Source organism: Zingiber officinale, chromosome 9B (genome assembly GCF_018446385.1).
Source record: "Zingiber officinale cultivar Zhangliang chromosome 9B, Zo_v1.1, whole genome shotgun sequence".
Taxonomy (NCBI): Eukaryota; Viridiplantae; Streptophyta; class Magnoliopsida; order Zingiberales; family Zingiberaceae; genus Zingiber; species Zingiber officinale.
Window position 1 is genome coordinate 17567326 of NC_056003.1, and position 15354 is coordinate 17582679.

At 33.7% G+C, this 15354-nt stretch overlaps 1 protein-coding gene across 2 annotated transcripts; it reads right to left on the minus strand.

Moving 5' to 3' along the window:
• Positions 1-327: 327 nt before the first annotated feature.
• LOC122023574 lies at positions 328-13158 on the minus strand. Of its 2 annotated transcripts, none has more exons than XM_042581748.1 (10): positions 12990-13158; positions 12396-12573; positions 12119-12276; positions 11859-12004; positions 10456-10509; positions 10267-10359; positions 9578-9739; positions 1294-1373; positions 1065-1216; positions 328-768 (listed from the first exon to the last, which is right to left on the minus strand). In XM_042581748.1, the coding sequence occupies exons 1-10, from the start codon at positions 13096-13098 to the stop codon at positions 458-460; spliced, it is 1443 nt and encodes a 480-aa protein (XP_042437682.1). In that variant the 5' UTR covers positions 13099-13158; the 3' UTR covers positions 328-457. The 2 variants fall into 2 exon arrangements, with proteins under 2 accessions (XP_042437682.1, XP_042437681.1); XM_042581747.1 differs by having other exon boundaries at positions 10456-10518.
• Positions 13159-15354: the final 2196 nt, after the last annotated feature.

Below are 15354 nucleotides of genomic sequence, written 5' to 3' on the forward strand. Positions count from 1 at the left end.
CTACCCAATCATATAATAAGATAATATAAAAATATTTTAGACAGACACTCATCTGACAAAAATACCAAGCCCTTTAGACAGACACTCATCTGACAAAAATACCAAGCCCTTTTGATGAAAGAACTAAATAATATAAAAAATATTTTTAATAGAAATTTGAATAATAAAATTAATTTTAAAATCCTAAAATACTATATGTGCTCCTTTTTAACTATCGTTAAAAGGATCTCTTTTTGTTTTTATCTTGACAAAAGAGCACCATTTAATTGGCATAATATGTGCAACAAATAACAACGAAGCCATATGATTCAGACTAAAAAAACCCTATTCCGATAAAATCCGGGCATCCTTTTCTTTTTTGCATAACTCCTGCTAACCAAAAGGATTGAGTATTGCAAAATTAGCTGTTACCTAAACTAAAGCCTCTCAACACTACCATGCAATAGATACTGCAAGCTCATAACCATTTGAAGAAGCTTAATCTACTGTCGTTCTCTATGGTCTCTTCAGATGAATCTGATGAGCTCTCTGTTGTGTCAGTGGAGCAGCTATTCCCTTGGTCTAGTCGCATCCGGTTAGCATTATCAGCAATCCATTTGGCCACTTCAGGAGTTGAAGCCCATTCTTGCAGCGCAACCTTAGTTGACTCGCGAGTAAGATTTTCCCATTCTTCTTTTGTAAACTTTTTTGCTGGTATCTTGTGATAGGTTGAGTAGTAGTGATTGTTTTGCTGCTTTGCTCGTTTAGCTAGTGATGAATAGCTCTTTCCTGTAATACATATATGAAAGCAATACTTAGTTGGTGAATGACAAACCAGTAGAATCGCCACTGATGAAAGTGTTATTGTGAGCAAAATTATGCCAGTCAAAACACCACTGACGTAGCCCTTGGAGAAATGGAGGGCACACAAAATCAGAAACAGATCTTTTAGTGTAATGCACATAAATATAATTTGTCCAACATATGATTCAGCCAGTTAAGATTGCTTGATAATAACCAATTATTTTTCCAAATTCCATTAATGTGCATAGAAAAATAAGTTCCACAAGCGAACATGTTCAAACCTCTTATTGGCGGCGAAGATAAGGTGTATGGACTTGAGCTTGCCCAAAGTACTCTTGTCATCTTCTTAGATGTAGGAGTCAAAAATTCAGCTTGCCTATGGGACGATGTGTTTTGCTGCAATGCACTTCCATTCTTTTTTGATGTGTGCCGCCTGAAGAAAAAAAACTATTTACTGGATGCAAAAGAAGTAAACGTAGACTAATAATAGCAAAGCCACGAAGAACTCACCATATCTTTGAATTAAAAAGAGAGCAGAAATTCCAAAAGACAGCTAGTGAGACCAATGCCAAAGGAATATCAAGAGTGCTCTACAAAGAAAAAGACAACATAATGTGGTAAAAATGTTACTAAAATGTTAACAGGAAAATGGAACCACATGGAAACTAGCTGGTAAAAGAGAGAACAGGATCAGCCAGTCAAACATATTATTAAGATAGCAAATAATGATAAAAAAACAACATAAGACAGAGAGGAAACCAAGTTCATTTACCAGCTAGAAAGTTAAAAGGGCGTATTATTATTATTTTTCTGGTTACACCACACATCTGAATGACTATTAAAGTGCAAAATAGAACAGGGATTAAGTGTAAGTAAACCAACCTGAGGGGCATATACATAAAAAACTAATAATGTGTAATCTATAACAATATGGTTGGGACTGCCAAGGGGAAAGAACCCTAATAATTAATTTCCCCAATGAGCATGTGTTTCACACAAGCCTGACTTCAACTAGCAAATTTTCCACATTGAGTCTTCCACTGCATGATTCTCTCTGCATGTTGACTCTTTGTAGCTGTAAGCTTATGTCTTGCATCAAGTCCATCTATCTGCCAATTCTGCTTCCTTCTCATCCAAAAACAGGAAAGCAACCTCCTCTCCAGCAGTTTACAATTTCTCATTCTCTGTGTAGTGCAGATATCATAATTCTTTGAGAAAAGTTCTGTATTCTGCTTAACAAGGATTATTCATAACAGTTCACTTCTGCAATTCTTCATCAGATTCCTATTCTGCAACCCTGCAGATTCCACTGTTCGTTATACCAATTTCAGTTACAAATGCTGGTCCCAAATTAGTTTGATTATTTACTTCACTGCAGAGTGCTGTGAATATGACCAGATTTGCTCCTGAACAGTGAGAATAATATTTCTTCATCAGGTTATCTCTGGTAGTGACAGCAACAAGGATCTCCAATCTTGTAAAAATGATCAGACTAGTGCTGTTCCAGATTTCTAGCACCTATTATTGCTGATATGCTAAGCCTTAATTTCCATATCTCAGTGATCCAGAATTGTGAAACCTCCAATTTATGGAAAAAAAAATTCACCTTCTTGGAATGGTTTTTTGATGGTAAAGCTTTCAACACGGGCATACCATCGATATATAAATTGACAAGTAGAGAGACTTTCTTCAGTGGCAAGTTGCTCAGTATACAACTTACATCTCAATTAGTTTCAACATTCATTAGTTCTTGGAGGTCATCCTATTGCTTGCACCACTCAAACTTCAAGTTCAGAGTTTAAAGCCTTAAGCATGTCTAATAATATCTCCCTTCTCTTTGCATTTAAAACCTACATATCATCTTACGAATGAATGCTCGTTTAGTCCCTCAACCATCTTTACAAGTTGGTTTGGTTCTATGCATACCTACTTTTTTAAATCAACTATTTGTCGCTAAACATACTAAATTACTAAATTCTACAGTAGCATTAATGTTGATTCAGTTATCGTTCAGGATTGGCAAGACTAGGAGAGAATTTAATATAGAGTAAAATTCTCAAAGATTATATCACTTGACCATGACACATTCTTTTGCACTATAGTTGACTCCTCTCCACTTAAATTCAATAATCGTCTAAGACACCTTTGCCTCCAAACTACAAACGGTGACACCTAGTGTGTTCGATCATCAACATCTTTAACTACTAATGCATATCAACTTAAAAATTTACAAATTATTTGGCATGATTCCTTCATAATTAATTATGACCACAATGTTCATTATACTTAATTAAATTTTGTTTATATCTACCAAATTGAGAGTTCCACTTTGTATATGAGAGTTATATCTATCGATACTAGAAAAAATTGTTCTGAGTAATGTTTATTATAAAGCACTTAGTAATACGATAACTACATTTATGGATTTAATTTCCTCATCGTGTCTACTTTAAATGCATTCATATTCTTGGTATCTAATTTATTCGACCATATTATAAGAAAAAATAATTACAATGCTTATTTATTTATCTTTCTAACTTATCTAAACACAAATTCAATTTTAAAATTGGAAAATATGCTAATTTGTCAAGAGGAATTTGTTCACCTTCATATGTTAACTCTATCACGTTGTGTAGATTCATCCTCACCATTAACTACCTCACATCCAACATTTTCATCCTATACAAACTTGTATGTTTGCTTATTTTAGAATGAGTGGCCAAAAATGAATAGCATAAAGTCAAGGCGTTGTAAGAGGAAAGTGCATTGATTTGTTACTCAGAGAAGAGACGCTCAAAGACAACAAAAATGAAGCAAAGTTAGTAAAACAATTATTCCCTGTACTTAGAAGCGACAACCCAAAAACAGAAAACAATTCACTTGTACTCGAGTTCTCCTAAGTGGGGGAGAATAATGGATAGAAGGAAATTAATAGCGTATTAAAAGAAACAATATTAGATATAAATTAGAGAATAATTTAAGATTTAATTAAGGCAATAATTAGAGAATATATTAAAATTGGTGCATCTTCAAATTTAATTTAAAGAGAGATTTTTATCATTTGGAGAAAAATGTTTCGTAATTCAGGGTTGTCATATTTTTTTTTTTCTTTTTGGTAGTTAATTAGGAATAATTGTATTCTCAAATATGGTCTGGTAAGATTTTTTGATTTATATTATTTGTTTCCTAGTTTTCATTAGGGTAGGCTCTATTAAAAAAAGTCCCTCTAATTGTCTTGATTGTCTTGTTTCAATCAATAAGAATTTGCATTTCACTTCTCTATCGCAAGTTATTTTCTTTTACTTCATTAATTTTGCTTCAATCTTCAATGTGATTTAAAGATTCGATTTGGTGTTGCATAAATTCTCCACAGCTATTAAATTTATTTTGAGTGATTAATTTTAGAAAATTATTTAATAGGACCATATATTCTTGCAATTGTGCTTATATATGTTGCACATGTATTATGTAACCCATCTATCGTTTAAGTGGATAAGAACTTTAAAACTTTGATTATGTAATTCCATACAATCATTCCAACCTTTCAATCATGTTCCTCCTTTTCTCTCTGTCTTTGCCATTTTCTCTTGTCTATTCTTCTCTTCTATTGGTAGAATTTTCTTCATTTAATCTCGACTTTAATTTAGTTTGTTTTTTTTTCTGTAGATTGCTTTGCAGCTTATCCTCTCTTACCACTATTTTCTTTAATTTTTTTCTCACATCAAAACATATCTTCTTCTCCATCAACTTCTCTTTCCTATTTCCCCATTTTTAATTGGGGCATTATATATATATATATATATATATATTCACATATTTATCCTCTTCTACAAGTCTAGAGTGTAATTCTATCCTTCTCACAGCACAAGCATAATTTATTCTATCACCTCATTATTATATTGTTTCCTAACGTGCTTGCAGTTTTCTTTTTGGTTTATTATTTTAAGACATTTGGTTATGTTCATTTTAAATTGGATCCAACAAATATGCTGTGTTTTGTTGTTTTTATTTCTTTGCTTTTCAATTATTACTGCAGTCAACAAGTTAACTTTGATTATGTTCAAGCTTGTTTACTCTTCTTATCTAAGCTTACATAGTTGTCAAAAGTGCAAGGCGCAAAGAAGAACTCAAGGGTCTTGGGGCTTAAAGCACAAGGCGAAGCGCGGGCTTTACAGAAAAAAAAAAACGTAATAAACAAAAGGACTATTATATTTATTAAAAGTCTTTGAAAATATCTTTAAAAATCCAAATAACCATAAATAAAATATTCTTTGATAAAGCTGTAGATTATTCAAAAAACTCAAAAAAAAAATCAAAAGTCTTTGAAAATGTGATAGATAAAATATCAAATATCAAAATGATCATTTTCTTCATCTTCATTGTCCAAATCTACGTCATCATCAGCTCCATCGCTTGATTTGTATCCATCGGTATCTTTTTTTTCAATTTCATCATTAAGGTTAATCTCTTTATCTACAAGACTAGTTTAAATTGAAAATTCCTTTCTTTTTGCTGAAGCAGATGATGATGCTCCTTTTAAAGAAGACGCATTTCGAGATCAAAAGTCATATGCACTTTCACCAACCCCAAATGTTCGTGCTACATCACTCCAACGCAAATCTTCACCTTCATAGACAAAATCATTATCATTGTCTTTATCACTGTCATCCAATTTTCCTAACAACCATTCATTACTATCATCTATCTCGAACAAAGTAATAAGATCAATCTTATTTCACATGTCATATCTTCGCCTCAAAGCTCTGTTGTACTTGATATATACTAAATCATTCAATCGTTGTTGAGACAACCTATTTCTTTTCTTAGAATGTATCTAAAAAAATTAAAAAGCAAAAGATTAAGTCCATAATATAAATTTTAATATGTATTAAAAAAACTTCAACTTACATATTTAAAAACACTTCAATTACGTTCACAGCATGAAGAAGAGCATGTGAGGTTTAAAATCTTCATTGCAAATGTTTTTAATGCACCATAAGAAGATCACCAATCAACTTGAAATACAAAAACATATAAATTATAAGATTAACTTTATTACCATCCAATATTGATATTGCACAATATATTATTTATAACTTTATCTGGTGATTTTGAAGTTCTTTGTCCGATAGCTATTGGCAAACCAAAAAGTTCTACTTTCTTGTATTTTTCCAATTGATTTGTGATCTTATCTTGTAAATCCTCACCTCTCAACAATCTAGATATGCATTTGTACAAACCCTCCATCACTTCTGTATCATTTTCTATGTCAGGGTTTGAGTAAAAACACTGTGGATTCAAGAAATATCCAGCTGCGTGCAAAGGTCGATGGAGTTGAACGTGTTCCATCTTGTGTCAATGTATTCAAAAAACGCTACGATATTTTCTCTTCATCATTTTTAAATGACGGAACAATAGCTTCTTTGGCCCTGTCCATTAACTCATAATAATAACCCATAGGAGACATTTTTTCACCGTTTACCCTCGACAATACTGTCACTAATGGGCTGCCAACTTTTAATTCAAAAACCATATTTTTCCAAAAAGAAGGCAACAATATCCCTTCTGCTACACGTTTTCCAACCGCCTCTCTAGAAAATCGACTATTTGCTCACTTTTCATATGTAAATATCTTTCTTAGATTTGCTTGTTTGTACATGAAACCACTTTAAAGTAAAAAAAAAAGCGGTTGCGAAATGTGTTTTTGTAGTTCTTACTATGTCTCCGTCTAATAAACTCTCTCATCATGCTCAATACTTATGGTCTGTTGTAAATATAATCATTCACCATCAGCACTCATTCATGCAATTTTCTGAGATGAGAAATTTTGAATATATCCTCGAGAACAAATCTAAACAATGAACTGCATAGGGAGTCCAATACAAGTGTGGAAATCGATTTTCCAAAACACGACCTGAAAAACAAAATTAGTACAAAAGAATTAAAAATATGATCCAATTATTAATTGGAAGTAACCAAAATTTAAAATATTACCTACATTGACATTGCAACTTGCATTATCTGGACCATATTTTTTTCTCCAATGCGATAACAAATTTAGAAAGTAATGCGAATAGCCTGAAGCATCAACTGATTCAACAAATATGCTTTTTTTGGGACCATTCACCAAAAAATTTATAAGAGTCCTACCCTTTTTATCCGTCCATCCATCTGCCATGATTGTGCACCCAAATTTAACATGATCTTCTTCATGGAATTTGAGAAGCAAGTTTGTATTTACCAACTTCTTCAAATACTTAACTCTCACTTTATGATATGATGGAGGTTTCGTCCCCGATCCAAATTATCCAATAGCTTCAATACAAGGCTCAAAAGAATCATATTTAACAACATTGAAAGGAATTTCAGCATCATACATCCATCTTACAAATTTCTCAACTGCATTATCTCTTAGCTTCTTTTCCTTTTCATCAAATTGTCCTTTTTTTTGCACACCTTTGTTTGACAATTTCATTAGCATCTTTCATAAAATAAAGATTCATAGGTCCAGTTTGTTTACACTTTTTACCTTGGACTGTAGGATGGATGCTTGGATCAAATATTGGTTGTTTCCCTTTCACTTTAGTTTGATAATCATCTTCATGTTCTTCCAAATCTTCCCGATCATCAATATCATCAAAATGAGGAATATCATTCATTTGATTCTTCAAATTATTCTTTTTTTTGCATGAACTCTCTAATTTCTTCTTTAACATGCTCGGGACATTTCGGACATGCTTTCACATTTGTATTGCCCTCAACTAAATGTAGCTTGTGTCAATAAATTCCTCCATTTGTTATTTTACCGCAAAAAATACAACCGACAATATTTGGATTTTTAGGATCCGAACATTTTGCATAATTCCAAGCAATATCCTTTCGAGTGGATGAAATTGTTATATTTGACATGGTTATGAATCAAGAGTCAAGACCGCTGTAATCAATAGTAAACAATCAATAAGTAAAAAAATATAAAACAGTAAAAAATAAATTATCAAGATATAAATCTGATTTATATGTATTAATAAAATTTATTAGATTTTTTTAAAATATATTTTTTGTTTTATTTTAAATATTTTTTTGTATATTTAAATCTGATTTATATAAATTTAAAAAATTTATTAGATTTTTAAAATTTTAATTTATTTTTATATCTTTAAATTAAATTTATATGAATTTGATAAAATTTATCAATTTTTTATATTTTAATTTTCCTATATATTTAAATTTGATTTTCGTGATTTAATAAAATCTATTAAAACAATTATTTAAATATATTTAAATTTAATTTTCATGAATTAATAAATTTATTAGAATTTTTTATTTTAAATATGTTTTTATATATTTTATCGGGATAAATTAATTAGATTTTCTAAAAGGAGGTTTGAACTACCTATTTAAATTTGGAGTTGATTGAATAAATTAAATGTAAAGTTTGGAAAAAAAAAAAAAAAACGTGATTCTGCAACTCACGACCGCGACACCGGAGGTGTCTCCAACACCGTCGGAGGCATCCCACGATGCCTCCCGGGCGCCACGGAGGCTTCCCGCAACGCCTCCAGCACTGCCAGAAGCGGCATAGGACGCCTCCGACGACGCAGAAATCCCAAGATGCCTCGAACTTAAGGAATTAACAAAAACTAAGAGCTAACCTCAAAACGAAGAGGCAGGTGATCGAAGAAGCAGCAACAACAGCAGACGCGAAGAAGCAACAGCAACAGACGAAGAGACGAAGGTTTAAAGAGGTTTAATTAAGGCTTTAAATAAAATAAAAAATAAAAAAGGAATGCTTCTGCGAAGCGATTGTTGTCGCTTCTGCGCAAAGCGATTGTTGTCGCTTCTGCGCGAAGCGCTCGCTTCCTAAACCTCTTAGGCTTCGCCTCGCTTTGCGCTTAAGCGAGCGCTTTTAACAACTATGCTAGCTTATTGAAGCTTATTTATTAAAAATGTTATAGAGCTCAATCTTTTATTGAGCTTCTCTCGAGACATTATTGTCCTTGTAATTTGGTTAAGGCATTGCTACAATAAAAGAAATATATTATGTATTTTGACACCAAATAGGTAATATGAAATTCTAAAATTTGTAAAATACAATTATATTTTTATATATTTGAATACAAAACTAAATAAACAACATGAAAATTGAGCTTTAGATAAACAAATATCCAGGTTTACAAATTATTGACGAACTTACTCCATGAAACTTAACGAACCAAGTTCATCACTCTTCAAGGTAGTTCATTTTTTTACCAATCAAACAATAATAAGCTGAATATTAAAATTTGTTGATGAACACCCTACTCATCTATTCATTCACAATCCTATCAATTATCACTTGTTTACTTTTATTGTTCATTTATTTTGATTAATTAAGTACTCTATTGGATATTACTTTAATGTTGATCGCCTAGCCCCCACAGGAGTGCTCAATTGGTTAGAGGATGACAAATTTATTACAATAGGACAGGGATCAATTTCCGACAAGTGCATGCCCTCGGGAAAAAAAACTCCTTTCACCCTCTAGCTACTTGATAGTCGACTATAAGCTAACCCCGTGATTTACCTCCCTTCACATAACCTAGGAAGGGACTTTGAGGGGCGCCTAGGTGAGCGTAATCACCTTTTTTGTTACAATTTAATGTTGATCACTTAGACCTGGGCGCATGGCTCTGCACTATGCAATGGATTAGCTGGCCTAAAATTGTCATTTAAGTACCAGCTTATAATATGAATTGAAACACTACAAATCAAACACCAATCATAAGTTACATAAATTGTTAAGAGGATACCATACCTGCAAAACAAATATCACCCCTGTTAAACGCATTGCCCACTTCACAAACTGAGCTATGCCAGCATCTACACTTCCATCATCAGAGAGAACAAATTTTCTCACAGTCCAGTAGCCTAAAGCAGCTCCTGCTAAGACTATTCCCACTACTATAAAAACTGAAACCTGTACAAAGTTACACAGGATGTTTTAAGATGTAAGATTCAACATAATGGAACCTATAACCATAAAAAGGGTTTGTGACTCTGACAAACAGATGCATGGACATTTAGAATCTACATGCCTAAAGCTTGTTGGGTGTGACATAGGTCATAGTGTCAGACATAATATTTACTAATTTAGGCTAATATATGCAAAATTTTGAATTCAAATTTACATAAATTGTTGCTGAGAGATATATGTAACCAAAACAGGAACTTTTAAAGTCTGTTAAGGCCAATATATGTTTAAGCCAAGTGTATTTCTAAAAGCACATAACATAAGTAACCAAGTATCCTGATTGACACATTCCAAATAAGGCCTAGGAACACCATTTAAACTATCTGCCTAATAAGCAGCAAGTGGTGCAAAATAAACAAAGAAGATTTTATTAGAGTAATACCCAATACTTAGTGTGAAAATATTAAAATAATTATTAAAACATGAAAATGAAACTTCTCCACAAAAACAGAATTACAGATGGGAACACTTACAGGATTGTGCAACTCTTCATTCAATCCAAAACTAACCAGCAGAGAATTAACCAATATGGAAAAGTAGTGTGCAACAAATGAACCAAGACCAAGCTGCATATAACAAAAATAATACAAGCCCTCTTCTATTCAAAAAGTACCTTTTAATAAAATAATGAACAAGACACAAACAGGGAAAGAACTTTATACCACAGATCCATAGATTGTAATATATAGAATGTTTTTCCTTCCAGTAGGTAGTAACTTCATCCCCTACAACAAAGATGAAATTAACAACATGGCGCTAAAAACAAGCCTGCCAATTTATTAGTTGATTCTTAATTGATTCATTACAAGATCTACACTTTTATATGAAAACCCCTTCAAGGGACATATACCCAAGTGATAGAGAGTACATATGTCATGGCAAATGATGCAACTCAAGCTACCACAGGAAGTCAAAATCTAGTCAGATCGGACAACCAATTATATAGAAGGAAAAGCAGCTAAGGGGGGTTTGACAAGCTTCCACCAATGATGAAGCAGCCAGACACAATAACTGAAATTGAGCAGATATAGGAGTGCAATTGATAGTATACTCCGGTGATGCCAAACAAAAAAAAGGTTTTTAAAGGGCTAAAAAATTTTGGGCAAATTCACACAACAGAAATCTAGCAAATATAGGAGTACAATTGATAGTACAGTTGGTAGTATCAGTCTATCCAGTGACTATTATTATTCTAAAAGAGAGAAATGTGTGAAGCATAAGATGTGTTATATAATAAAAACATAAAAATGAAGTAGGTCAAGCTAAGTAGGCACCAATAGAAAATTTAGTTTGTGCTTTGTTAGTAGCGAGCTTGGGCCTAATTTTGAAATCATACTATCAAATTATTATTAAGTAAACGAGGGGACAATAGCTATGGGTAAGATTAACCATAGAAGATTTGTGTGATTTCAGAGGGCCAACAAAGTGAATAGGGACTGAATCAAGTGTTGCAAGCTCAAAAAGTTAAAAGATGGCACATGTTCACTCAACCTACTTGGCACAAGGCCATCTTATGAAGAAAAACTAGTTGTACATCGGGCCTCAGTCTACATGGCAAGTGACCCTAAGGAGGACAGATTCTCCCTTTAAGGCCTACAAGAGGGGAGCACAGAGCTGTGAAGAATGATTAATTGACACCTCAGACAAGCTCATTTAACTCTCTCTGCCTCAACCAGCAACGTATCGACTCCACCAAATCCAATAGTCTAGTTTCAGACACCACCAAAGCCAACCTCACACCCATTACAATGCATGAACTGCTCAAACCTTCACTGAAACTGATCTACTTCGATTAAACCTATGGCAGTCCAGTCAAATTGAATCTAATTTCCTATTCAACCCAGCTGAGTTCAATAACTGAAGTCTGAGCTGAGGCTTAAAAGCTAGCAAATTTCCACATTTATTATAAGCCTGACAATTCTAATGTTTATTTGATTGAGAAAGTGGAGCTCTAGTATAGTACTTTCCTGCAAAAATCATGATATTGAAAATATGGCATGAACTTGTGAAAACATCCAATTATAAATAATCAATTATCACCAATAGCATCAATTCCATCTCATACCTGAAATAGGAGTATCAAGATAATGAGAACAACCCCCAAGGCCATAGAACTACTGTAGTAAAATGGTACCCAACTGCTGATAATAGGGGCAACTAGAAGTAAGACAAATCCAAGACCAAGAAAAAATAGACGCCACTGTTGAAACTCTGCAAATAGTAAAAATTTTAAAAAGAAAAAAGAAGGTAGGCAATTAGCTAAATGTAGTTCAGATCTATTTAAGTTCATATGAATAGTAACAAAGCTAGCAAAGATGGCTCAACCTTCATCAAGAGAAACTGTCAAGGCAATAGACATTTTATCATCAGTATTAATGTCAATATATCTATCTTCGTAAGGTGAGATCACTGAACTCCATTGACCGTGTTGAAGAGATTCCCAGACTTCCTCGTTGCATTGACATAGACCCATAGACACATTTCTATAAATAATTCAAAATATGGGAAATAATTCATAAGTAAATTGTCTAGGAGAGGCACAATCAATGATCTGTAATATATTTCGGAATTAACATGTGAAATAATCGTCAAGGAATCTGACCTATGGACGCATATTTGTATCTTTTCACGAAGTCTGTCAGGAGTGACTTCATCAATTTTCAAATTGACGCGCACAACACTGGCATAAAATTTAAGGTTCAACCTTGATATGCCAGTCACATGAACCCTTTGACAAAGTGTTGTGCCAAATTCAAGAGTTGGATTTTCCAAATTAATATCTGCATCAAACAGGCGAGGAACTTTTTTTTTGGTAACTCATAACTCTATGGAAAAGAATTCTAACATATAACGAATGTTAGCTCCAAGAAAAATAAGTCCAGAGGCAATATTCCAAATAAATAAATAATCCATGACAAGATAACTCATCTTAAGCTTATTGCGAATATATTCTTTAAATTTTATCTCTTATTACTTTAGAAACTTTAGACACATTCGAATAGACAATATTAATTATTGAAACATAGAAAAGTTACGATATAATCCAAGAGATAGGTAGAGAAATATGATATCTTCAGAGAATGTTTAGAAAAAAAAAAGACTACTGGAAATGAAAACGTCGGGATCATTCCCCGGCTTTGCTAGGGCAGGGGGAAAGCGTGTTTTGGCTTCGGGATTCACGAAGAAGGCAGCGTACCACGGAGAGGAGTCTTCTGGTCCGAGGAGACAAAGGGAAGCGAGGCGAGTGCTAGGAGTGAGTAGACAAGGAGGAGGAAGAGGGGAGGAGGAAGCGGAGAGTGCTCCATCGCCACCCACCTCGAGAACGCCTCGCTCTCTCCCCTTCAGTCTCGTCTCATCTCATCAAGGGAAACAAGGTCTCCCATTTAAAGACTTCCCAGCGAACGAGCTTGGCTCAGCCGTGAACTCAAATCTTGGTGTGGGCTTGAATGGGACTGATTTCGAGATGGTGAAACCACACGGACCCAATGAGCCAGAGAGAAAGGGGCTTAATTGGAAAAACGCAGATATATTTTTTAAACTTTTAATTCATGCAAAACACCCCTCTAATTATCTATATCTTCAAAAGCACACTTTTTTATATAAAATTTTTTAAAAAAAATACACATCCATCCATATATTTGAATACCCAACTTACTCCATCTTAAATCAAACTTCTAGTCCATTATATATTTCACACCATCTTTCGTTGATATCAATCAAATTCACATATTAGAGACAGACAAATTTATTATAACATTTTCGATAGAACCCAATCACTTTGGGAGCGATTGAACCAACATCTACTTGGCCTTGACCTTGGTTTGCTCTTCTCGATTTGTGTACTTGAATGGACCACCTTAAGCAATCTAGTCAGGGCACTAAGCCTAATCTTTATGTTTGTTCTATAAGGTCCAACAAACTCACTTGATGTGTTTAATTTGTTAGACCAATCCTGTCCACATACTGAATAACTTTTCAATCCACCAAACTTAACCATCATACCCGACCTACTTAGACCGCCTAGTTTGTTCAATTTGCCCAATCTCTCAAACCACTTGATCTGACTTATTTGCTTTTTTAGCGAATTACATTCCAGTACGATATAGTTAGGTGAAAATGTTGGTTGTTATTCGGAAAGCCTAGAGGTTCCACTGTACAAAAATTTTGTACAAAGGTCTGAACCTTTTCCTAGCTACCATGTGTTCTTTTAAATTAAATTTTGGATCGCCTGCGGAACTTAACACGTTTGATCCAAAACTTAATCTATTTGTTCTTTTAGGTTTTGACTTGGATCTCCTGCGGAACTTAACACGTTCGACCCAAATCACCTTAAGTTATTAATTCCATTAAATATTAATTTCCATAATTGGTTCCCAGTACTGACGTGGCGAGGCACATGGCCTTCTTGGATATGGGAGCAACCACCACCGACTAGACAAAACCTTTTATAGAAATCTAATATTTAATTTCCTAAAATAACTTTAGGTTAACCGAAAAGAACAATCAAATCACAAGGAAAAATAAAACAAAAGAACACAACTTCGAAAAACATATTCGAAATACTAGAATCGTAAGCCTCTTGTATTTGGTATTATTTCCATAAATAACTAGCATGATGCGGAAAGAAAAATTACTAGTTATACCTTTTAGAAAGACCTCTTGATCTTCTACCGTATTCCTCTTCTAACCTCGGACGTTGTGTGGGCAACGATCTTCCGAGATGAGAAACCACCAAGCACCTTCTTCTTCTCCTAGCTAGGTTCGGCCAATCACAAAGAAGCTTCACCAAGGACGAAGAACAAAACACCAACCAAACTCCAAGGGATACAAGCTTTCTCTCCTTCTTCTTCTTCTTCTCCAAGTAGTATCCGGCCACCACAAGAACTCCAAGCAAGAGATAAGTTTCGCCACCACAAAGAGGAAGAAAAGAAGAGGATGGCCGGCCATAATAATTTTCTTCAAGGATGAAGAATTTGGCCAACACCAATGCTCCAAGGGATGCTAGAGACTAGACTTGCTTTCTCTCCTTCTTCTCCTTCCTTGATCCGGCCACAAACAAAAGCTCCACCAAGAAGATAGGTTTCGGCCAACAAGAGGAGAAGAGAGAAAGGGAAGGGCCGGCCACCACACCAAGGAAAAGAAGGAGGAAAAATAATAGAGGTTGTTCCCATGAAGGCACCCTCACCTCTTCTTTTATATTCCTTGGCCTAGGCAAATTAGGAAATTTAATTACAAAATTTCCTTAATTCTTTTGCCATGTAAAGAAAAATTATTTTAATTAAAACAATTTTTCTTCTTTTAAACACAATGGCCGGCCACTTTAAAAAACAAAACAAGGAGAGTTTTAATTAATTAAAACTTCCTAATTTGTCTCCAGAAATTTTATAAAAAATTTCTCCAATAATTTTTATCCCTTTTATGATTGGTTTATAAAAAAAAATTTCTATAATTTTAATTTTTCAACATGTAAATAATTTATAAAGAAGAGAAATAAAATATCCTTTCTAATCTACAAATAAGGAAAGAAATTTAATCTCTTTCTTTAATCTTTTGTAGAGATT